This window comes from Cervus elaphus, chromosome 2 (assembly GCF_910594005.1).
Source record: "Cervus elaphus chromosome 2, mCerEla1.1, whole genome shotgun sequence".
Taxonomy (NCBI): domain Eukaryota; kingdom Metazoa; phylum Chordata; class Mammalia; order Artiodactyla; family Cervidae; genus Cervus; species Cervus elaphus.
Genome location: NC_057816.1, coordinates 25,987,685 through 26,014,351, shown reverse-complemented (window position 1 = coordinate 26,014,351; position 26,667 = coordinate 25,987,685). Strand labels below are relative to the sequence as shown.

The 26,667-nt window shown below is 36.4% G+C and overlaps 1 protein-coding gene across 1 annotated transcript in view; it reads right to left on the bottom strand.

Annotated features, from left to right (window-relative positions):
• Positions 1–8,980: 8,980 nt before the first annotated feature.
• The window catches only part of PRMT3 (protein arginine methyltransferase 3), a 122,832-nt gene continuing 105,145 nt past the window's right edge, over positions 8,981–26,667 (bottom strand). The window contains exons 14-16 of the mRNA XM_043875092.1: positions 23,627–23,677; positions 23,368–23,455; positions 8,981–9,903 (exon numbers count right to left, since the gene is read on the bottom strand). Coding sequence (XP_043731027.1) covers positions 9,794–9,903; positions 23,368–23,455; positions 23,627–23,677 — 249 coding nt within the window. The 3' untranslated portion in view covers positions 8,981–9,793. The remainder of the gene's footprint in view (positions 9,904–23,367; positions 23,456–23,626; positions 23,678–26,667) is intronic.

Here is a 26,667-nt window from a genome sequence, read left to right as displayed (position 1 = left end):
TGAGAAGCCAGGGCAGATGAAGGTGTAAGAGGAAGAAATCCTATTAGGGTTCCCAGCAGGAGGGTCCTTGGAGACACAAGCACACTAATGAAGTAAAGACCTGGGGCTGCATTCACATTCATGCGGACTCAGCTCCAGTCACTGAGGAGGAAAAAAACGTGCTGTCTGCTTCCAAAAAGCATTCCGAAGGCACTGCTTAAACCACACAAGACCTTTTGTTCTTTCTAGGGGTAAACATCCTCTAGGGTAGAGATGGGGACAAAAATTTGACTTAAAAAAATCCTTGCTGTCACTACTGTTATAAAACTCTATAAGGTTTGGAAGCATTACCTGGTCAAGATTTCTCATTAGCTAAAATATTCCTAATTATTAATGTCATTAGTTTATGTAGCTGTGTGCTGAAGAGATTTTGAGAGTCACTCATAATTGTGTCCTTATTTTCCTAGCTATGAATTCCTAATGAAGAAAAACTGTATTAAGTTGTTTTAGAAATAATTTATTGGATCTTTTTGAAAGTTTTTTAAAGAAGTTTAAATTACATCTGTGTGTTGTTTCCACACACTTACTGAAACACCAGAATTAGCCTTTGCCAAATCTAAATTATACAAAATTATCTACTTTTTGAAAAGGATCAACATACAAATCAATTACCAACTATGTGAATGTGAGTATGTCGACTAAAAGACTTATCCACTTGCAAACCCAGGGTTCTGTGGGCTCAAACCCATGTGATGGTCACAGGGTCTGACATTTTAGAACATCCAAGTGGTTGAGAAAAATAAACATTTAAATATGTAAAAATGATATGCAAGAGGTTTCCTAATTCAGAAAAGCAAAAATAAATTCATAGATAATAAAATAATTAAGTAGAAGAAACTGGCACAGTATCATTGGTTAAGTATAGTAAACCACTCGTCTAGATGATCGGCCAGTTAGGTGATGCATTCCTTTTTTTGCTTGTTGATCTTAGTTCTCCAATCAGGGACTGAACCCGGGTCACAGCAGTGAAAGGACCAAGTCCTAACCACTGGACCACAAGGGAATCACCTGCATTCATTTTTTAATTCAACAGATACTCATCGAGCTCCTACTATATGCCAGGGCATATACAGCAGTTAATAAAATACACAAAAATCCTTTTTCTTCTGGAATTTATATTTCTGGGTTAATTATATTGAATAACGAACTCACACATTGACAGGAATAACATTTTTTAATGAAAATAACTTTTTCAAAATAGTAATGACAAGAGTGGTATTATATAACATGTTTACAAATCTCCATTATCAGGTTTAGAATAGCACACAGCTGGATTATCGTCGTGGCTTCTGCATTCAGTCTGCTATGATACACTGTTTTGGTTGAAGTACATGAAGAAAATATGTGCTATGTGCCTAGACACTCAGTTGTGTCCAACTTTTTGTGACCCCATGGACTGTAGCCCACAAGGCTCCTCTGTCCAATGGGATTCTCCAGGCAAGGATACTGGAGTGGAGTGTCATTTCCTCCTCCAGGGGATCTTCCCTATAGCCTCATATAATCTTCAATACTAAAGCCAAACAGGACCAATAGTTTATCCTTTGAAAGAATATTTGTTAATATTAGGCAATATGGTGCTGGTGGAGGGTATACTTTTAGCTCATTGAATCATGCAGATCTTCCAAGATTGACATGTTTTATTATACAGCATCAAAAATCAGTTATTACACCAGTTACTGGTTCACCCTATGTGACCTCCAAATATGACACCTTGGCATAATGAGTATTTCAAGCTGAAGAAATCTGAGAGATGGCACGTGAGGGAAAGAGTCTTTTTTTCTATTTGCTTGTGTGCTTGACTTGTTGCTTCTCAGTTAACAGGTGAACTGAAACCCACAGTGTCCAACAAAGGCTGTTAGAATAAACGTAGATTTGTTCTGGTGATTTCTTCCATCTTCAGGAAGGACTTCCTAGGCTTCTCCTGAAGCAGGTCATAACACCCTCATGTGAGAGGTGCGCTCCCAGTGCCCAGAGGAAACGCACATCCTTATCTCCAAAGACACTGGGATACCAGGAGGAACCCGATCAGTCAGGCCTTGTGAAGTGTCCCCGTCTCCTAAGCTCAGCTCATCTTTGTCCTGTGACGTCTTCTCAAGACCTTCCACTCTTCATTCAGCCTAACATAAAACCACTTGGATTTTTTTCTTCAGGTCTTCATTCACTTCCTTGTGAAGGCTGTGTGTCACATAAAAACTTCTATTAAATACATCCGTGTGCTTTTCTCTTGTTAATCTGTCTTTTGTTACAGAGGTCTCAGGTGAGAACTTCAAGTGGTAGAGGAAGGTTGACCTCCCTTCTCTCATTTTTCTCAGACTGAAAGAACTGGGAAGCTGTCAGGCCCTTGGTGATGGATACATACTTTCCAAAATTCTAACTTTAGCTTAAAAACTGGAAACTAGAAACAAATTCTATCAGTTGTCTTCACTTGAAGTGATGTCATTTTTTTTCTTTCCAGGACAATGTCTGTCATAATTTTCTTTCCAAGTAAAAATGTTTCATTAAAAAAGTGGCCAGATCAGCTCCCAACTCAGTCACACAAATGCTTTCCCGGAGACAGATACTGTTATTGTCATATGCAATAAAAGTGCTTTATTAGCATATCATACAGAATATTAACAAGATGAGTACTCAAGGGGCAAGATTTAATATAATTTGTTTTTTTTTCATCGAGGACATTTTAAATAGAGTATATGGCAGTGAAGAATACAATGATTATTCATATAGTTTGGTGCCTTGATCTGTGCTAGACAGCCAGCGATTTTATCCCTGGTTGCTTTTGTACCATTGGTGTAAATATGAATACATTGAAAAAGGCAAACAATACCTTAGTACTACTGCAAAGTTTGAGAACAAGTGATCGAGGTGAAACATGATGGCAGCTTGGACCAGCGTGGTGTAGTGAGGCCTATTTTGGTTCTGGACATATTTTGAAGGCAGGTTCTGTAAGACTTGCTGCCTAACTGTTTATAATAGCCAGGACATGGAAGCAACCTAGATGCCCATCAGCAGACGAATGGATAAGGAAGCTGTGGTACATATACACCATGGAATATTACTCAGCCATTAAAAAGAATTCATTTGAATCAGTTCTAATGAGATGGATGAAACTGGAGCCCATTATACAGAGTGAAGTAAGCCAGAAAGATAAAGATCATTACAGCATACTAACACATATATATGGAATTTAGAAAGATGGTAATGATAACCCTATATGCAAAACAGAAAAAGAGACACAGAAATACAGAACAGACTTTTGGACTCTGTGGGAGAAGGCGAGGGTGGGATGTTTCGAGAGAACAGCATGTATATTATCTGTAGTGAAACAGATCACCAGCCCAGGTGGGATGCATGAGACAAGTGCTCGGGCCTGATGCACCGGGAAGACCCAGAGGAATCGGGTGGAGAGGGAGGTGGGAGGGGGGATCGGGATGGGGAATACATGTAACTCCATGGCTGATTCATGTCAGTGTATGACAAAACCCACTGCAATGTTGTGAAGTAATTAGTCTCCAACTAATAAAAGTAATTGAAAAAAAAAAAAAAAAAGACTTGCTGCCTAAATTGGATGCGGAGTGAAAGGGGTCAAGGATGTGTCTGTTTTCTGTCCTAGTGAGATGGAGGAAAATACCAGGGTTTGGAGAAGATCAGAAATTCAGTTTTGAATGTTAATTTGGAGATGCCCAGGAGGCATCTATATAGACATGTTATGTGAGAAGTTGGATATAGACTGCCATGGTGATAGTTTTAGGAATCATCAGTGTCTTGGTATTTACAACCATAAGTCTGGATGAAATCACCGAGGGAGGGAAGATGGAAAAAAAAAACAATTCCAAGACTAAGGTGCCAATGTAAAAGGTGAAAGGGAGAGAAAAAGCCAACGAAGGAAACTGAAGAGTGGCCAAGAAGGAAGGAGGAGCGTGGGGAAGCCAAGCCAAATGTTTCCTGAAGGGTGACCATCTGCATTGAGTACTACTGCTGGGGCAAGTAAAACCAGGGCTGAAAACTGGTCACAAGCTAACTGGATGAAATTGGCAACATGCAGTTCACTGGTGACTTCGATAAGAGTAGTTTCAAGGGAGTTGTGGAGGCAAAAGTCCTGGTGAAGGTGGGCTCAAGCAAAGAGTTGCACACAAATGTTCACAGCAGCTTTATTCACAACACCTACAACCTGGAAACAATCCAAGTGTTCGCCAACAGATGAATGGATAAGCAAGAGAGCAGAATTCCATTTACAAGGTGGAATATCCAGTACTAAAAAAACATACTATGGACACACATCAACGTAGATGAAACAAAAAAGACTATGCTGGAAATTAAAGTACATACTACATGATTCTATTTATAGGAAGTACTAAACCAGGCAAAACAAATTTATATTGATAGAAATCAGATTAGTGTTTGCCTAGGGAGGGGAGTGAGGCTAAGTGTTGACTGCAAAGTGGCACAACTTTTCGGTACTTAGGAAACTTTTAAACTATTAATAGGGGTGCTTATTATAGGCAGACATTTATTAAAACTCATTTCCCATACACTTGGAGCTTGTACATTTTATCATACATATACCTCAATTTGTTGTTCAGTTGCTAGGGCATGTTCGACTCTTTGCAACTCCATGAACTGCAGCATGCCAGGCTTCCCTGTCCTTCACTATCTACTGGAGCTTGCTCAGACTCAAGTCTATTGAGTCGGTGATGCCATTCCACCATCTCATCCTCTGTTGCCCCCTTCTCTTCCTGCCCTCAATCGTTCCCAGCATCAGGGTCTTTTCCAGTGAGTTGGCTCTTTGCATCAGGTGGCCAAAGAGTTGAAGCTTCCACATCAAACCTTCCAATGAGTATTCAGGGTCGGTTTCCTTTAGGATTGGCTGGTTTGATCTCCTTGCTGTCCAAGAGATTCTCAAGAGTCTTCTCCAGCACAACAGTCCAAAGCATCCATTCCTCAGTGCTCAGACTTCTATATGGTCCAACTCTTTATAGTTGTTTAAAATAACGGGAGGACAGAAAACAGTGAACACTGAATCCTTTCTGTGTAGTCTCAAGGTAAAGGGAAGGTAGAACTGTGACAACAATGGGAGGTAGAGTGGGAGTTGAATTTTTTTTTTTTACTGTAGGAGAAACAATATCCTTTCTAAATACTGGTCATATCTGGACAATGGCTCGGACAGTAAAGAATCTGCCTGCAAGGCAGGACACCCGGGTTCGATCTCTGGGTCAGGAAGATCCCCTTGGAGAAGAGAATGGCAATCCACTCTGGTATCCTTGCTTGGGAAGTCCCACGGACAGAGGATACTGGTGGGCTGCAATCCATGGGGTTGCAAAGGACTGGACAAGACTGAGTAACACTTTTCAGTTTCATGCTGATCATGGAGCAGCAGAGGGAAAACCTGGTGACACAGGAGACATGTTGAAGGAGGATCTGAGTGACTGAGGGAGCGGGCTGTGAGGCACAGGGCGAGCAGCTGGCTTGGCCAGAAGTGGTCAGAGTTCATTCAGTGGGAAACCCGTACATGCGCATCAAGGTTGGTTGGGGAGTATGGTACGGAAACCTGTTAAGTTCTCCTCAGACTGGCTTTATTTTCTTGGTAAAATAGGAAACAAGGACTTGAGCTGGAAGAATGAGGTTTAGACTACTGCTGATTACCTTAATAACTTTTAAGTAACTCAGTTATAGACAAGCTTTATGTATGTATTTAACTATACTCTAGATGTAAATGAATCTTAACCATATTTCATCACTCTGCATGGAAAAGTTTACCCTTTCGGCAAGGAAACAGACACAAGATCATTAAAAACACATATACTCAAAAAGCAACATGGCTTTGGGTTTCCCTGGTTGGCCCAGTGATTAAGAATCCACCTTCCAACACAGGGACGTGGGCTCAGTCCCTGGTCCGATATTTCACATGCTGAGGAGCAACTAAGTCCGTGTGCCCCAACTACTGAGCACGCACACTGCAAGTACTGAAGCCGGCACACCTACAGCCTGCGGTCCACAAGAGAAGCCTGCACGCCACAACAAAGAGCAGCCCCCGTGCGCTGAAACTAGAGAAGGCCCACGAACAGCAACGAAGACCCAGTGCAACCAAAAACATATATATAAATGAACACATCTTAATAAAAAAATGCAACATGGCCTTATCTGATAGCTGGGAAGGGACTTCACATACCTTCCCAGGATGCCCAGTACCTTAGTACAAAAGCAACACCACATTTTAGGCTAAAAGCAAGCAAGGAAGGCATCGAGGAGCCCTGAGGGCATGTTGAAAAGCACTGATATAAGGCTATTCCCCCAACTGTCTTTCCTAAGGTTGACAGTTTTGGGCCCTAAGTCTCTTAAAAACCCAGAGGTTAATGAGCTGCATGCAAATTCTTTCTTTTAGGCTCAAAAGTCATTCATTAGCTGCCTCTGCTTGCAGCTTGTGGGTAAGATTCAACCATCTTTGTGAAAATTTGCCCATTTCTCTAGTCTTTTAAGACATCAGTCTCATAAATATTAATACTGTAATTTTAGGTACGTCTTGGTCAATCCTTGATGTCTTCATAAATGGAAGGTCTCCGTATTTTAAGAAATAGTCCTTATAAGCTATAACTTATTGTATCTTCTCTGTCATAGCTGTTAGTGAGTCATATGAAGAAATATGATTTCTAAAATATTGCCCATCTCAGGTTCAGTAAAATTTTATTTACCGAAATGAGCACCGTGGTGGAGCTGGCTCTGGCCTGTAGTTCCCCAATCTAATCGTAGACAACACTTGACTTCAGCTCTATCTTACTTACCTAGCCTTTCGTAACAGGCTGAAACTCCGTGATAGTAACTGCATAAGAGACATGCATTTTGAGATATGTCACTACACAGAGAAAGTCTGAATACCTGGACGTTTAGATTTGCTAGGGTTCAGCAGCTTAATATGGCCAGCAGAAGCTAAGCAGTGCCCCATCCCGCTTTAGTTTTTCCTGCTGAATGCCCTTGGCAGCACTGTCACCGTACTTCCTCTGCTTGATAGCATGATCAGTGAGATTAGTATGTGTGATCTCAAATCCATAAGGTCACACAATACATTCTAAATATTCCATTCTAAGAAGTGATAGGGGTAGAAAGCTGAAAGACACAGGTGAACCAGACTATAATCTAGATTAAGTGATAAGAAAGAAAAAAACTTGACGGAGCCAGTATTCCTCCACAAAAAGGAATTATTGCCAAGTTATCTGACAGCTCCCTGATTCACGCTGAAGTGTGTTCCCAGCATTTAGGTCTCACTGGACCACCTTGTCTATGCAATGCCGTACACCTGCAGTAATTTTCTTGGAACACTTCTTCCAAAGTGCTCTGTTTAGAAAATACTGCTCTACCAAACAAGAGATGACTATTAACCTTGGACGAACCCCACACATTATATATAACATTAGTTTTCACAAAGGAAAATAGGAGGAAAATGTATTTTCTTAATGGGAATAAGATTCTTGGGACAGAACACACTGCTATCCCTAAGTGCCCATCTGCCACAGCAGGAGAGAATGCTGTATTTATCACTATAAAGAGCTATGAAGTATATTTTCTATAGCAGTTTAATGGCTGAAATTCTAACCAAAGAGCTAATATTCAGACTCTCACATCTCAGAAAATGTTCAGGTACACAAAGTAGGATGTTCCAGCCTGGGGAGGCTAACCAGGAGGAGAATATCAAAAGAGACACAGGCTGAAAATCCCCTGAAAGTCAAACAAGACTTTTAATGAGAAATCATTTTTGAGAAGTACTTTTTTAAATAGCAAAAAATACTTGTTTTACACTTGTAAAAAAGAAAAACAAATAAAAAAATTACATGTTTTTTGGTTACTTTAAAAATTTAATGGTAAATTTTCATATATGGTAAATCTGACATATATATATGACCACTAGACAGCTAGTGGGAAGCTCCTGTGTAAGTACCAGGAGCTCAGCTCGGTGCTCTGTGAAGACCCAGTGGAGGGGCACGGGGGGTGGAAAGGAGGTTGAGGAGGGAGAAGACATATAGAGAGCTGATTCACATTCTTGTACAGCAGAAACTAACACAACATTGTAAAGCAATTATATGCAATTAAAAATTTTAAAAATGGTAAATCTTACTTTTGATCCATCATCCCATTACTCAAATTGCTACATGAAACACCCTAGACAGAAATTTAAAGTATTTTGAGCTGTATTAGCAGCAGTATACATTTCCAGTAGTGGCCAGAATCCAAAATCCATGGTGAAAACAAGCTGACTAGTTTGGCTCAGTGAAAAAAGAAACCATGCTTACGAGGAAGGAAGACTTACATTAAGGTTTGAAATACCATCACTTGAAGGGGCTATTTTTCCTATTGCTGGAAGTCCAGTTTTCTACTGAAGACCAAAAGGCAGTTTCTTCCTGATGCATTTTTTTTGCTAAATAAATATTAAATTCTCTTGTAATCTTCCCACTCACTCACAAGCTATGGTAGTATCTCATAAGGCTGACAATTCTCAAACTGATCTAATGTAGATGCCACTACAGTCTTTGGAAGGGGTCCTTGACTGTATGATGATGATATCACTGAGCATGGACTAAGTGTTTTCTATGTGCCAGGCACATAGAAGTTGTTGAACTGTATCAGTTACATTTCAGTAGCTGAAATGTATCAGCTGATGAACTGGCACATTTATGGAGGAAGAGAGAGGTTAAGGAACCTATGATCACACAGCAAGGAAGAGCTGCAGCCAAGGCTTGAACTGGCTCTGGAATTCATGCCTCCCAACACAATGCTATGCTGCTTTGTGTGTGTCTTGTGAACATGAACCAGCTGATGAATGGAAATGAACCATGTGATCCACCTCTCCTTAACATTCCTATTTTCTTAAAAATGATTGCTTTGCTAAGACTTGTTTTAAATGCTTCTGATTTTGTACAAGGCTTTGGTATGTGGAAATGTCACTTTATAATACTAATGGTTGTTGTATACGTTTATTTGAATGTTTTCTGCATTTCACACTGGGTCAATAATTGTAAATGACACAACTGCATAGAATGATAAAAGTATATTAACAGTTACATGTTTAACTTTGTACATAAATTGTTTGAAAAAAGTATTAGTAAATAAATACATATTTATCCCAATCTTTAAAAATTTTTTTGAAATCTAGGGCAAATGTATTGAAACTAGATGTCCTGGGCAGTAGTAGAAAACTATATGACTGAAGAATATTTGCAAAGAGAGAAGAAGCTAAAAAATGACAACAGAATTATACAATAATCAACTAAGCTGTCTTCAAATATAGTTTATATGGTCTCTTCCACATTTAGCCCCTTGCACTTGCTCTATAATACCCTGATATTCTAGCAGATACAATTAAAACTATTTCTCAGAAAGGAAATTTTCAACAAAATGCATAATACCTTGTGCACAGTTACTAGCTTCATAAAACATTATCCAAGTAACAATCAATTACTAGTGGTTAAAATTTATAGTAAGAAATTATTAAAAACAACAAAACATTATACTCTGTTCCAAATTTAGGCCAATTTGAACGACTTTCAGTACAGCTGAACCCAACACAGGGATTACATTTTGTTAAATCTCATTGACCAGACTTTCAAAAGTGTGATTACAGAGGTGGATCACGAGGATCATTCCCTCCGTAGCTGAATTATCAGATTCAAAGATTCAACATCCATGTGTTCACATAAGCTTCCTCCACCACTGCCCACCCCTCCCCAACCATAAAAGCTGCAAATTAGTTGGCACTTTTGCAGCCTTTTTACTGGAGACCGTAAGTTTGAGTTGTATTGTTCAATGTGAGGGTCACAATGAGAGAACGTGGATCTTTCTTATTCTTGTGCACTGTGATCTTTCCCTTCAAGGCTTCACCTATAGAAGAAAGGCAAAAAATTGTGTTTCAGAATTCAAGGAATACAGTGTAGCAGAAACGCAACATGGTACACTTAGTATTGATACTTCTCATTTTTTGTTGTGAGATGTTTCACTTTTTTTTTAACTTAAAAATTTTCAGGACAATTTTATGTTTAATTTTTGAAGAAAGCAGATGTAACTTAGCTAGCATGGGTGTCAAACGCTTGTGAAAAAGCACAACTACATTGGTTACTGCAGGGTTGGGGGCTGTTTATTGGAATCCTCAATATGAGGCATTGTGGTACATCCTGGGCATATATAAAAAAGACATGGTCCCTGAACTCAAAGCGTTCACAGTTCAGGGCAAAGAAAACAGCAGCACTGACAATTATGCACAGGTCTACTAGGGTATGCTGACACAGAGGACTGGGGATGGCTGGAAGGCAGTACAAGGCAAGGTTTCACAAGAATTAATTCACATGCTAGCAAGGTAATGCACAAAATCCTTCAAGCCAAGCTTCAACAGTACGTGAACTGAGTACTATCCAGATGTACAAGCTGGATTTGGAAAAGGCAGAGGAACCACAGATCAAATTGCCAACATCCACTGGGTCACAGAAAAACCAAGAGAATTCCAGAAAAGTATCTACTTCTGCCTTATTGACTATGCTATAAAGCCTTTGACTGTGTGGATCATAGTCATAAACTGGAAATTCTTAAAGAGACAGGAATACCACACCACCTTAACTGCCTCCTGAGAAACCTGTATGTAGGTCAAGAAGCAACAGTTAGAATCAGATATGGAACAATGGGGTTCAAAATTGGGAAAGGAGTACGTCAAGGTTATATATTGTCACTTATTTCACTTACTTGCAGAGTACATCATGCGAAATGCAGGACTGGATGATGAAGCACAAGTTGGCAAAGATTGCCAGGAGAAATATCAACAATCTTAGATATGCAGATGACACCACCCTTATGGCAGAAAGCAAAGAGGAACTAAAGAGCCTCTTGATGAAAGTGAAAGAAGAGAGAGAAAAAGCTGCCTTAAAACTCAACTTTCAAAAAATGAAGATCACGGCATCTGGTCCCATCACTTCACGTCAAATAGATGGGGAAAGAATGGAAGCAGTGTCAGATTTTTTTTTGGGCTCCAAACTCACTGTGGATGGTGACTACAGCCATGAAATTAAAAGATGCTTGCTCCTTGGAAGAAAAGCTATAACAAACTTAGACAGCATATTAAAAAGCATAGATATTACTTTGCAGACAAAAGTTCCTATAGTCAAAGCTATGGTTTTTCCAGTAGTCATGTACAGATATGAGAGTTGGATCATAAAGGCTGAGTGTTGAAGAATTGATGCTTTCGAATTGTGGTGCTGGAGAACTCTTGAGAGTCTCTGGGACTGCAAGGAGAACAAACCAGTCAATCCTAAAGGAAATTAATTCTGAATACTGATTGGAAGGACTGATGCTGAAGCTCCAACACTTTGGCCACTTGATATGAAGAGTTGACTCACTAGAAAAGACCCTGATGCTGGGAAAGATTGATGGCAAGAGCAGGGGACGATGGAGGATGAGATGGTTGGATGGCATCACCGACTCAATGGCTATGAGTTTGAGCAAACTTCAGGAGACAACAAAGGTTAGGGAAGCATGGTGAGCTGCCGTCCATGGAGTCGCAAAGAGTCGGACATGACTGAGTGAATGAACAACAAAGGGATAAACTATCAGAGGACTACAGCAGCCAGGACAGAAGAAGACTGCTGAACACTCAGGATGATTCACTAGAGACTCCAGGTTACATTTTAGCATTAAACTACCCTAAGAGTAAAGTCAACACCAGTCCTCCCTAACAAAGCTTTAAAACATTTTCTGTAAAGATCAAGGTAATCTTTAAATAACTTAACTGTCTGCCTAAGCATACGTCAATGCTTTTAAAAGAAACTAACCAAAATCCAAACATTCAGCAAAACAAAATTTCTAGTGTCTGACATTCATTTAAAATGTCTAGATTTTTAAATAGCTGCAAATTGAGGCTTATAAGCAGGGGGAAAAAAAGTTACAGCAATAACAAAAACACATTTAGGCATATCTTAATTAACTTCCTGAAAACCAGTGATAAAAACAATAATCTTTAAAACTTTCAGAGGGGGAAAAAGAAGACTTATTACATACAAAAGAAGAGAGAAAAGAGCAACCTCAAAATTTTCATCAGCTAGACACATTTTTGCAGTGATGAAAGAAAACCTATTAAGAATTTGATATCCAGCAAAAATCCTTAAGAAAATGAAAAATTAGAACAAGTTTTTTTTTTTCAAAGAAACAAAAGCATTCTTTTCCAGGAGGCCTGCACTGTAAGAAATGTTAAAGGAAGTTCTTTAAACAGGAGGGAAACGACACCAAAAAGACACCTGAATCTACACAAAGGAATAAATAGTGCTAGACTATAGTAAGTATTTGGTAAATAAAAGATGTTTTTTCCTTTTGAAAACTTATTTAATAGATACAAATCTTAATACATTTAAACATATAGACATCATACAGAATATGTTCTCTGACCAAAACAGAATGATACTGAAAATCAGTAAATCCCAAAATATTTAGAAATTAAACAACAGATTTCTAAATATTCCACAAATCAGGGACTTCCCTGGTGTTCCAGTGGGTAAGACTCCGTGCTTCTACTACATGGGATGAGGATTCAATCTCTAGTCAGGGAACTAAGATACCACATGCCATGTGGTGAGAAAAAAAATTTCATAAATCAAAATAAAAATCAAGAACAAAGTTAGATGACATTTTGATTTGAATGATTATGAAACCAACATATAAAAATAGGTGGCCTATAACTACAACACTGCTTAGATGAAAAATTGTTAACTTTAAATGCTTATATTAGAAAGCAAAGAAGACAGACACAAAGGTCTTCACTGGGAAAACTGTATCCAACATTTAAGGAAAAATAATAACAAATGTATAAAAAACAGAGGAAGGAATACTCCCCAATTCATCTTTTGAGGGCAGCATTACCCTTATGCCAAAATTAGATAAAGTTATTTGAAGAAAACGACAGAGATATATATCCCTCATGAACAAAGATTCAAAAATTCTTTGAACAAGAGAAAAAATATGATACAATTGAAAAAAATACACACAATATGTAGAAATATGAAATACAATATGAAAAAAATACACACAAATATAGAAAAAGCCTCTAACAAAGTTAATTTCTAACAACTTTCAGCAAGCTAGGAATAGAAGGAAACTTCTTTAACCTGATAGAGAAAATCGATGAGAAACTATAGATAACATCATTATTAACTGTGAAAAACTGAATGGTTTCTTCCTAAGACTGGGACTGAAGTAAAGATCTAATTCTGACTGCCTCTAATTAGTATTCTATCGGATGTCCTAGTCAGGGCATTAAGATGCAGAGGAAGAAAAAAAATACAGATTGGGGAAAAAAACGGTAAAATATCTTTATTTGCAGACCATATGGTCTTACACATAGAAAATTCTTAAGCACTATGCAAAAAAACAAAAACAAAAACGGAAAACAGATACTAAAACTCTAAAAAGGTTTAGCAATCTCAGGACATAAGATCAATATAAAAAATTAATTCCCCATTGCTACACATGAGTAATGAAGAATTAGAACTGAAATATAAAACAGTAGCATTTATAACAGCATTGAAAAAGCATACAATTCTTGAGATAAATGTAACAACATATATGCATCATTTAGTTATATCAAATTATAAAACACTGCTAAAGATGATCTAAGTAAATGAGACATTTTGTTTGTGGATGACACTCAATACTGTTTTAAGATGTTAATTCTCCCCAAAGTAATCTATAGATTCAACACAGTCTCAATCAAAATCCCAGCAGGACTGTTATTTGGGCAGAATTGACTTTAAAATGCATATGCAAATTTAAAGAGTCCAGAATAGTGAGAGAAAAGAATAAAGCAGGAGGATTTATATCATCTTACAGTGTCTTACTGGCGTAAGAAAAGACACACAGATCAAGGAAACAAAGTTCAGAAACAGACATACATACATGGTTAATTAATTTCTGACAGAAGAGCCAAGGTAATTAAATGGGAAAAGAAAAGTCTTTTTAAGAAATGATGGTGAAACAACCTAATATAAATTTGGAGAAAGATGAATATTACTTTTAAAATCAACATGGAATAGTTTATAATCCTAAATGTACAGGCAAAAATATAAAGCTTTTAGAACAACTGTATAGGAAAAGCTGTGACGTTAGAGTAGCAAAGATTTCTTTACTTAGGCCACTATAGCACAAAGTTCAAAAGACCTTAAGAAAATGAAAGGGCAAACTAGGATTGAGATAAAAATATCAGCAATGCATATATCTGACTTGTACCTTATAAAGATTCTTATAACCCAGTAAGATGACAACCCAACCAAAAATTGAGCAAAATATCTTAAAAGAAACCTCACCAAAGACGACATACAAATGACCAATAAACATATGAAAAGATGCTCAACATCATTAGTCATGAGGTAAATGCAAATTAAAAACACAGCTGTCACTACATACACTTAGAATGACATATTAAAACATATTAAAATGATTCCCCTTTTATATAAGTGTCGACAAAGATGTGGAGCAAACAAACCCACAACAATGTAGGAACCTTGAATAGTACAGTCACCGTGAAAAAGTTTGCCAGCATCTTACAAAGTTAAGTATTTATTTATCATAAGACCCAATAATTCCACTCCTAGGTATCTGCCTAGGAGAAATGAAAACATATGCTCACACAAAAACTTTTACAAGGATGTTCATATTAATTTAATCCATAATGGCCCCTAACTGGAAACAATCCAAGTCTATCAGCAAGTGAAAGCATATGTACATTACAGTAAGTCCATACAAAGAAACATTATTTGGCAATAAAAAGGAGCAAATTACTGATTCACAGATGCACTTTATTTTTTTTTAATATTTATTTATTTGATGGTGCAGGGTCTTTAGTTGCAGCATGTGGGCTTTTTTAGTTATAGCATGTGAACTTTCACTTGCAGCAAGCGGGATCTAGTTCTCTGGTCAGGGGTCGAACCTGGGTCCCCTGCATTGGGAGCCCGGAGTTCTAGCCATTGGACCATCAGGGAAGTCCCCACAGATGCACTTTAAAATATGCTAAAAGCAAAGAAGCTGGAGTATGTTCTGTATAACAACTGTGATATAAAATTCTAAAAGAATACTAATGCCTTAATATTATTAATAGTAATACAATACATAATGACAGAAAGCAGATCAATGGTTGTCCAGTCTGAAAACTGAAGATGGGGATGACAAACTGCACAAGGGATCAACAAGGAAACTTATTAGGGTGATGTAAATATTCTATATCTTGACTAAGGTGGAACATACATTTGCCAAAATTTATTAAACTGCATAAATAAAATGTGTAAATTTTTACTGTATGTAAATATAGAATAAAGTGTTTTTTAAAATGTGATGGCTTAGGAATAAGTTCATAGATAAATGGAATAAAGATTCATTATAGAGATTCAGTACATTGTAATTGGGGCATTTTACATCACTGAGGAAAGAAAGCAGTCAACAGAAATGTATAAATATAGTAACACAATATTTCTTATTATGAAAAAAAGAGAAACCAGAAGGAAAAGGTTGATGATTTGTTTATACAAAAATGAAACAAAAAAATGAAACAAATTCTATAAAGCAAGATACTTTAAAAAGGCATAAAATGTGTTCCATTTTACACTCCAGCCATCTTCACCAAAATTTGGATGGTATTAGAATCCAAGCAACAACAGAAAAAGAATGAAAGAAAATGGTAACCACCACCCACCAGTATCTGAATGCTCTGATTTGCACTTTGGTGATTATCAGTAGTGATGCTATTATTTCAAATGTTTAACCACCATCTAAAAAAATTATTTGAGCATTTTATTTAACTCAGTGGTTTTCTTGTTGATGTGCCCCAACGGCAGTTGCTCTTTAAGCGGCTTTCAGTTCAGTTCAGTCACTCAGTCATGTCCAACTCTTTGCGACCCCATGAATCGCAGCACACCAGGCCTCCCTAGCCATCACCAACTCCCAGAGTTTACTCAAACTCATGCCCATCGAGTTGGTGATGCCATCCAGCCATCTCATCCTCTGTCGTCCCCTTCTCCTCCTGCCCCCAATCCCTCCCAGCATCAGGGTCTTTTCCAATGAGTCAACTCTTCGCATGAGGTGGCCTAAGTACTGGAGTTTCAGCTTCAGCATCAGTCCTTCCAATGAACACCCAGGACTTAGCTCCTTTAGGATGGACTGGTTGGATCTCCTTGTGGCTTTAGACATGTTAAAAATGTTAAGTTGGCTTGTTTATAAATGTCCTATTTGATCCTTAGTGTAGGGTCAAAATGGAAATGTTCCCTGGTGCCTATAAAGCAGGTTATCAAATACTGCATTTCAAGTTAAAAAATACATTAAAAAAGAAGAAAGTATTTAAGAGGTTTATGTATTCCTTAACTTAAAATACAGCTCAAGATGCACGAGTAGCAGATAATTTTGTTAAAATTTTCACAGAAGAAAAATTTTCAGCATCAATATGAAATAAAATGTTTGAGTAATTAAAAAGTCTTAACACTGTCTTATAAGCTGATTTGTAATTTTCATGTTTTAAAACAAAATACAAGCAAAATAACTATTTCTCTAATAGTTATTTCGTAACCTTAATTTCAAAATGGAAATGCAAAACAGTACTTATTTAAGTTAATTATACAGCATGAAGGGTCACAGTAATAAATACACAGTTCACACTGCTGCACCCACTTCAATTGTTCAAGCCTGGCTAAAGTGCCAAAGGAAACGGCTATAATGCCAGTAGAGATAGGAGTAATTAATCAGTGTCAAATAGATATAAAATGACTGATGTAGTTAAGTGTGTAAACTGGTGAGAGTTGCAAAGGACAGTCCCTATGCAGCCAAGCTGTACACCTTGTTTTTATCATCAGCAGACGGCGATTAGTACACCACAAAGCAGCACTGCAGTTCAATCAAGAACAAAATTGATTTCATTTCAATTCTGTTTTTTCAAATTAGTTTCTTCCAGAGCAATAAAATTTCATTCCTTACAAGGGGGGATAAATAAAATTCAGTATTATCACTATCAAAGCTTAGAGTTTAAAAAAAAAAATGGGAAAAAAAAAGAAAAGGATTCTCCATCACATAAAAGCTTACTAATAATATGATTTCAATAATATTTTTCAAAACCAAACCACAAGAAAAAATCTGGATCTTTAAAATAAATACTGTCACATAAGTTTGTACAATAAAATTGCACATTATTTTTAAAAGAAAAAGAGGGGGGGGAACCACCCTGAATTTAAACTTTAAAAGTGACCTTTAAATACTTAAAAGTATTCATTCTGGGAGGCTGGTCTCTAATTCCCACAATGCTGGAAGTGATCAAACATTTTAGAGTATTTCTTTGGAAACTACTGTTAGAACTATGTTGTGAAAATAACAACAACAACAACGAACAAAACCCCAAACCAAAGCAAAAACGCATTAGGTTCATTATCTTATAGTTAGTTACCTTGTGCTTTCGGTCAAATGTAAAATTCCTAGTCTGAGAAATTTCCTATTCACACTGTCTTTTTTTTGCTTTCCAAATATCCTGTCTGCCCCCAATGGTAGATTTTGTTGCTGTTTAGTAGATAAGTCGTGTTCAACTCTTTTGTGACCCCACAAACTACAGCCTGCCAGGCGCCACTGTGCAGGGGATTTCCCAGGCAAGAGTACTGGAGTGGGTTGCCATTTCCTTTTCCAGGGGATCTTCCCAACACAGGGATCAAACCCATGTCTTCTGCATTTTCAGGTAGATTCTTTACCACTGAGCTGCCAGGGAAGTCCAATGGTAGATTTACTATTACCAAAAAAAGACTTCTCATCATTCACAATATTAACATGTACACATACACACACACACACACACAAGCTGGGTGGAATAACTATATAGGTATGTTCACAATGTTTTATTTGTTTAAAAAAAAATCTTGTCACATTACTATCTGGACAATAAAATAAACTTTACGCACACATCAAACTGTCATGATTAGATGCTTGGCTTTATTTAATTTTATCTAAAAATTGTACACCATATTGAGTCAAAAAGTAGTTTTTGACTCAAGCTATTTTTTCACTCAACAATAGAGCACTCCCCTCAGCCATGCCAAAATTTCAGAGAATATCAGAGTTGACAAAATGGGGCAACCAAATACAGCAACTAGATAAACGCCCTTGGCATGTGTCACCCACGGTAAGGAAAGGAAGTTATATTTCAATGACAGTGCATATTACTGTACTTATTCATTCGTTCAGGAGGGTATTTATGACATGCCAAACACTGCACCAGATAAAAAGAAGGGAGAGGCAAATAACTCATCTTCTATGAGAACCCCTTATCAGAGCACACTGGTATATACGTGTGAATTGATTTGGGAAAAAAAGAACAGAACAGTTAACTTTCTATGGACAATGAGGAAAGATGTACAGAAATAAGCTGGGTTATAAACGGAAAAGTGTAATTCATCAAGTGAAAGAGTTTCCTAGGTAGAAGAGTATCTCAGATAAAGGCAAGGAGGAAAAAACGATAGGAAAGTTAGCTAAAAAATGAGCAGTACAGCTGGAGCATATGATGGGCTTCTGTGGGGTTCTGACAGGTCAGGGCTGGAAATGATGAAAAATGGTCAGACTGTAAAGGGTCATGGTAAAGAATCTGGATTTTATCCTGGATATACTTATGGTCCAGTAAGGGTTATTGTTTTTTTAAATTTTAAGTTAATTAATTTATTTTAATTGGAGGCTAATTACTTTACAATATTGTAGTGGTTTTTGCCATACATTGACATGAATCAGCCATGGGTGTACATGTGTCCCCATCCTGAACCCCCCTCCCACCTCCCTCCCCATCTCATCCCTCAGGGTCATCCCAGTGCACCAGCCCCGAGCACCTTGTCTCATGCATCCAACCTGGACTGGGGATCTATTTCACATATGATAATAAACATGTTTCAATCCTATTCTCTCAAATCATCCCACCCTTGCCTTAACTTTATTAAGGTGTAGTTTATATATAATAAAACAATAACATGTAAAATTGCAGTTCAATGAGTTTTACTTAATATTTCACTTTTGTAAACTTTTACCTACCTCAAGTATCAAGATGCTCTCTTATGTTATCATCTAGAAATTTCACAGTTTTAAGCTTTTATATTTAGGTCTACTATCCATTTAAAGTCAGTGTATATTTGGTGTCAGATAAGAAGAGTCATTATTTTCCTTTATGAATATTCAGTTGTTTTAACACAATTTTCTGAGAAGATTATCCTTTTCCAATTAAATTTATACTGGCCCTTTGAAAAAACTTAATTGACTATATAAAAATGAGGCTATTTCTGGATTTTCTATTGGTATATTAATCTATATATCCATCTTTTTTTTTTTAATATATCCATCTTTTATTTGTCAATACTATACTGCTTGTGTTAATATAATTTTTAAGTTTAGAATTTACATAGTGTAAGAAGTACAATATGGTTCTTAAAATTGTTTGGCTACAATAGTCTAGGTCATTTGTATGTAAATTTTAGAATCAGCATGTTAATTTCTTCCTTGCTAAATTCACTTACTAGCTCTGTATTTTTTTTTTTTTTTTGTAGGTTTCTAGAGTTTTCTATGTATATAAATAATAACAGATTTATTCCTTCCTTCCCAATGGTTTTTAATTCTTTTTCGCTTTTTACTGTACTAAGACTTCTAGTATGAGATCGCAGGAGTGCAAAGAAGACATACACTGTGGTCACAGTGTATTTTCTTTTTACACATCACTGAATTCAATTTGCTACTATTTTGTTGAGGATTTATTTGCGAGGGACATTGGTCTGTAGTTTAATTTTCTTGTACCATCTTTGTCTAATTTTTGTTTAGGCTAATAAACAAATGAAAAGATGCTCAACATCACCGATTATTAGAGAAACGCAAATCAAAAACCACAATGAGGTATCATCTCACACCAGTCAGAAAGGCCATCATCAAAAAGTCTACAAATAACAAATGTTGGAGAGGGTGTGGAGAAAAGGGAACCTTGTTACACTGTTGGTGGGAAAGCAAACTGATACAACCACTGTGGAGAACAATACAGAGATCCCTTAAGAAACTGGGAATAAAATCACTGTATGACCCAGCAATCCCATTGCTGGGCATACACTCTGAGAAAACCAGAACTGAAAAAGACACGTGTACCTGAATGTTCAATGCAGCACTATTTACAACAGCTAGGATGTGGAAGCAACCTAGATGTCCATCGGCAGATGAATGGAGAACGAAGTCGTGGTACATATACACAATGGAATATTACTCAGCTATAAAAAGGAACACATTTGAGTCGGTTCTAATGAGGTGGATGAACCTAGAGCCTATTATACAGAGTGAAGTCAGTCAGAAAGAGAAAGACAAATACCACGTATTAATGCATATATATGGAATCTAGAAAGATGGTACCAACGATCCTACATAAAGGGTAGCAAAAGAGACCCAGATGTAAAGAACACTTTTGGACTCAGTGGGAAAAGGAGAAGGGGGGATGATTTGAGAGAATAGCATTCAAACATATACATTGTTATATGTAAAATAGATAACCAGGGCGAGTTTGATGCATGAAGCAGGGCACCCAAAACTGGTGCTCTGTGACAACCTAGAGGGGGATAGGGTAGGGAGGTAGATGCGGGGCGGGGGGGTCTCACGATGGAGGGAACACATGTCTATCTATGGCCAATTCATACTGATAAATGGAAAAAACCATCACAATATTGTATAGTAATTATCCTCCAATTAAAATAAAAAAAAAAAAAACAAACCAACAGTGTAGGAGTGGTGCAGGTAGACACCATTTCCTTATCTCAAATTTAGTCTTTCTTTATTCAGCATGATGCTAGCTATAGACTGTATGGATGCCTTTTGTCAGGATGATGAAGCCCTCTTTTATTTCTAGTTTGCTGTATTTGTCATGAATTGATATTACATTTTGTCCAACTTTTTTTTCTGCATCCATTGATACAATCATGTAGTTTTTCTTCTTTAGATTGTGGCATGGTGGACTACATTACATGATTTTAAAATACTGAATCAGCCTTGCATTCTTGGAATAAAACCCATTTGGTCACAGTGTATTTTCTTTTTATACATCACTGGATTCAATTTGCTACTATTTTGTTGAGGATTTATTCGTGAGGGACACTGGTCTATAGTTTAATGTTCTTGTACTATCTTTGTCTAATTTTTGATATCAAAGAAATATTGTCCTCATAAAATCAGTTCTTTTCTATTTTCTGGAAGAGACTGTGTAGAGTTGGTATTATTTCTTTAAATGGCTGGCTTCTTTCACTCAGTAATATGTGTTTAAGATTCCTCCATGCTTTTTTACAGGTTGATAGCTCATTTCTTTTTAGCACTGAATGAAATTTTATCTTCGAGATGTACAGCCCATTTATATTTAATACAATTATCAACATGTTCTATATTGATACAGAGGTCCCTAGAGATCTTTTTTTCTGACTAGCTTCTATCCCAATACTCTGCCCCACAGCTTCTGGCTTCTATTCATTAGTAATACAACCAGAGGCTAATGATTAGTAGAGTTTAAAAAAAAAAATTCTTGTAACTGAGAATGACTACTTTTTCTTTGAACTGTTGCTTTCATAAACTTTCCTCAGGTTATATTCTTTCAGGGGAGCCTACTGGACTTACTATTTAAATGTAAGTACACACAATGGCAATGAAAGAAATACAGAATGTAGATGGTGCCACAGGGCAACATGAGAATCATATACCTTCTTCACAGTATTCTGAGAAAGCGAATCAATTACTCAAAGGATTACTGTATAAAGAATAGTTAGGATTTCAAAATTTCACTAGTATGAATAAATAATAAATAAATTAAATAAATAATAAATAAATGAATAAATAATATTGTGTTGCAATTAGGTAGGAGAAAATTCAAAGGCTGTCTTAAATCTCTTTCAAGATTAAAACATGAAAGAATTAGTACTGTCTTTAGAATTCTAGTAGTAAGACACAAATGGTTACAGTGAGGAAAAAAGCAGTATTTTCAACTTCCCCAAAGTTAATCCAAATATCAGAGCTAAAAAAAAGCAACGAAACATAAATGAAGATGTCTTCGCTTCATTTCAGTTTTGCTGTGCTATAACTTTCCAGAGAAAGAGAAAGCGACGCCATCAGGTTTCACTTCCAGAGCATCACAGCCTCAGAGTGAAAGGGCAATAGCACGGTGCCGCTCTACTCTAATGGCGTTTGTCTGCATCTGCTAAGTTCCTTCACGCTTCAACAGTGAAATCAAAACTGTATTAGAATTTTATGAGATATTTTAAACAAGAAGGATATAATGACCACTTGCTCAGTTCTGTCAAATCTTGACATCTGGCACAGTTCCTTCAGTTTTTCAGAGAAATAGTTGATATATGGCACTAAAGCCCCTTCCTGCAATCTTATTTCTATCCTTCTCTAGAGGTGACCACTTTGATGCATTCAGTGGTTATCATTCTTAGGTGTTGTTTCTTAATTTACTATGTGTGCGTATATACCGTTGTTTTACATATTTTTAAAACTTCATATAAATCAAAATCATATATTTTAGGGATCCTTCTGCAAATCTTTGCTCAATGTTGCTTTTGAGAGACACACAAATAATCTGATGTTGAGTATCTCTGCACTGAGGTTTGGTGTACCTTCAGTTTTCCCATAGTCAAGAGGCTTTCAAGTGAAGATGGGACAAGACATCCATGTAACAAGCAGTTAAAAAAAAAAAAAAAAAAAGATTCCATAATCAAATTCTAACTTTTGGTGTTAAATGTGTAGATACACAAGAACTATCGGTGCTCATTAAGTGAACAATCAACAAGATGCAAAACAAAGGAATGCAGCATCGGATCAGTTACTATGTAAGATCTGAGGAGGTGGACACGGTGGAGAGAATTCTAAGCAAATATATTTTGAATATAGTAACTACTGAATAACATTCTCTTTTAATTTACACTTTACTTCTATTGGTGATATTTGTTTAGTCACTTGGGAAATTAAAATATTTTCTTTTATTTATAGTTTCAACTAAGTACATACTAGTTAATGCTTAACGAAAAATTTTCTGAATTACTGTGTAGTACTCAACATAAGAGCTACATAATGGCACATACATTGTAACTGGCAGACATTAGATTCAAATAAAAGTTTTAACTTACTTCTTTAATGAAATGATATGCCACCTAACTTTAGGTACATGGTAAACTCTAAGAACTACTAACCTTAGTATGCTACATTGCTTCAGATACAGTGGGCACAGAAAAAGTGGTTGCAGAATGGATGAATACTGTTGGTTTCAGAATGAGTAAGATACTCGCCCCCTTTCTTTCTTACCTGCTTTAACTGAAAATGGCTTTTCCAGTAGAAATATTGTTTGTCTCCAGTGTGTTTTGGTGCTCAGTGGGCCCGTAGAAAACACAACCTGCATTGGTAGAGTTCAAAAATGTCTTATGAAGTACAAGATTTTTAATATCATGGTACATTAATTTACTACATCAAATACAAGCTCCAACTACTTACAAAAGCAAAATGCTTATGATCAAATACCTTGGGGCACAAAAAGAAAATACTTGCCTAGTTATGAGATACTTACCTTGTTGTGGCAATTCTTCTCAAAATATATATCAAAGTAGCCAGCAATTGCCTGTTTTTTAAAAGAAGTAATATAAACAATTATTAAACTAATCATGTAACAATTGATTCCATGGTTTTTTAAGTCACAGCAAAAAAACCATTTCAAAGATCAGACACTCTTAAACAAATGGCAGGTCACTATTTTCTCTAGAAAAGATGTTATAAATAAAAATAAAGTAATGTAACTTGGTTTTTCCCCATATAAACAAGATAATAAGGGTAACAAGGCTAATCAGATACTGAACATGTGTTCAATTAGAGAAATGACAGTGTTGGACCACTGAAAAGTGAGAATCTACATGGAGCGAGGCTCATCCGGCCCCTTACCCATCCAGACTCTCCCACCGAGATGCTGCCATGTGAGTCAAGTCTCCATACAGCCGCAGCAGTGTGAGATAGCCCAGGAGAGACCAGCAGAACTAGTACTGAACTAGACCAACAGAACAATCCAGACTACAGAAACAGAGACAAAGAAATCTACATGATTTGACGTCATGGCACTAGGTTTTGGAGTGGTTTGTTACACAGAAATAAATAACTGACACATACTCTTTTGTACAAACCCAGTTCATTTCATTTCTTCTGATTTAACTCATCCAATTTCAAAGCAAAGTACTATGATTATTTTTGTGATGAGATAAATGAAATTTTAAAATATTACATATTTTGTTTCTGAAAATAAAAATTACACCATTCAAATAAAGCTTGTTTTAGGTATATACTCGAAGAAGAAATCTGATGTAACTCTAAGGTTCACTGTAACTGTATAAAAGGCTTCTAGAAGAAATTAATATGTTCAATCAAATATAGATTTTAATTTCTTTTTGTTTAAAATTTAAATGATACCATTCCTTTTTCTTTCACTAGTGGGACAGGCTCAACTCAACCTATTTTAAAATTGGCATTAAATAAAGCTTATAAAGTGGTAAAAATTAGAAACTGATTTTAAAAAGTCATATAAAGCTAATTTGTATAGTTTCCTGCTTTTGTTAAGACTGTGGAGTTTTATTGATTCCACAGGGTTAATGCAGATTGGGCCCAAATCAAATTCAATATTTAACCTTGAGGTTCATTACGCTTCAGATACCAAGAAAGAATCAAAATACTATTTATAATTCGGTCAAACAGAAAAAACGATGTAAGTCTCAGACCAATTCCTAAACTGTGTTCCTGCAGGAGAGAACCCAAAACAGAACAGCAAACTCTTAGAGAACAGAAATGAGGTGTGAATCACTGTCTGCTGAGACACTACTGACAGAACTTATGTTTTGACTTTAACTGGACTGACTGCCTGTTAACACCAAACATCAATACAGTCCAGATGATGATAAGTCAGCAAAGAGTCCACAATATCCAGGAAACAATCCAATACTACTCAACATACAAAGTCCAGGAAAATGGAACCAACTGTCAAGAGGAAAGACAGTCAATAGATGTCAGTGCTGAGATGACCCAGATGCTGGACTATCAGACAAAGACTTAAAGCAGAAACTATAACTATGTTGGTATGAGTTAATAGCAATGCCGTAATAGAAACACACTGAAATAAATCAAAAGAGAAATTCTCAGTGGAGAAATAGAAATGACAAGAAGAGAACCTAAACTGAAAAACACAATTAACCGAAACAAAAAACTTCCTAGGCTGAATTGTAGAATGGAGAAGATACAGGGAAAAAAGTCAGTGAATTTGAAGTGAGACCAATAGAAACAAACCAATTTTAAAAAACAAGGGGAAAAGACTGAAATAAAATGCCCAGAGACTTGGGGACCTATGGAGCTAAACAGACCTCTGACTGGAGGTCCAGACTGAAAAGAAAAACATGATGAAACAGGAAAAAAAAAAGCAAAACACTTTAAAAGTTCTATATCCAGGAAAAATATCCTTTAGAGAATGAAGGATAAAAATATTTCCAAGTGAAGGAAAATTAAAGAATCCATTGCCAACAGGATTTTTAGAAGACATTTTAAAGAAAGTTCTTCAGGCTGACAGGCAATAATACTGGCAGGAAACCTGAAATACCAAAAATAAGAAAACAACAGAAATGATAAATAGTTGGGTAACTATAAAACACTACGCTCCCCCTCTGAATTTCTTCGATACCTATGATTATTTAATGCAAAAATTATAAAATCATCTGGTGGGGTTTTCAATGTAAGTATACACAGGCACAAAGATCAGTGCAGGGGCTGGAGGGTAGGAGGAAGAATGAAATATAAACAATAAACAACGTCTAAAAGTCTGCAAATAGAGTGCTCTTCAAGTATCATACACTAGGCAGAAACTTAATATAAGAAGAATTTAAATTTTAGTATCAAAACTAAAAGATAAATAAAAGATCAGAGAATATTTGCCATACATATAACAAAGGGTCACTGTTCTTTGTACATTAAGCTACTACAAATTAGTAAGACAGCAATGCATCAAAAGAAGCTAACAAAACACAAAGCAAGAGATTTACAAAAGAAAAGCAAATGATTAATAGACATATTAAAAAAAACTGTTTCACCTACTTAGAAAAAAATAAGTAAATTAAGACAGCTGGATACAATTTTCTTTGACTGTGTTTTTGAATGACAGTATTCACAGTTAGCGAAGAAAGAAGCATTCATGCTGGGAAAGTAAAATGAAATAACTTTTCTAGGGAAAATAACTAATACATATTAAAAAGAAATCAGATGCAAAATAGCACACATGATATGACTCAATTTATATACAGAAATTCTAAAATAGCAAACCTAATTCATAGTGTTACAAGTCAGAAGAGGAGTTATCCTTGCAACAAGGATAGAAACTGGAAGGGGTTACATGGTGGGCTCCTGGGTTTCTGGTAATATTCTGTTTCTTAAGTTGAATGCTAGCTATATATACATGAGGGAAAAATCACTTTGTGTAATTTTATTAAACTTTACTTATGACTTATGTACTTTTCTGTTTTCATACACTCAATTAAGATTTTTTACAATGTAATACTGGTTGATCTAGTAATTCAAAACTTCCAA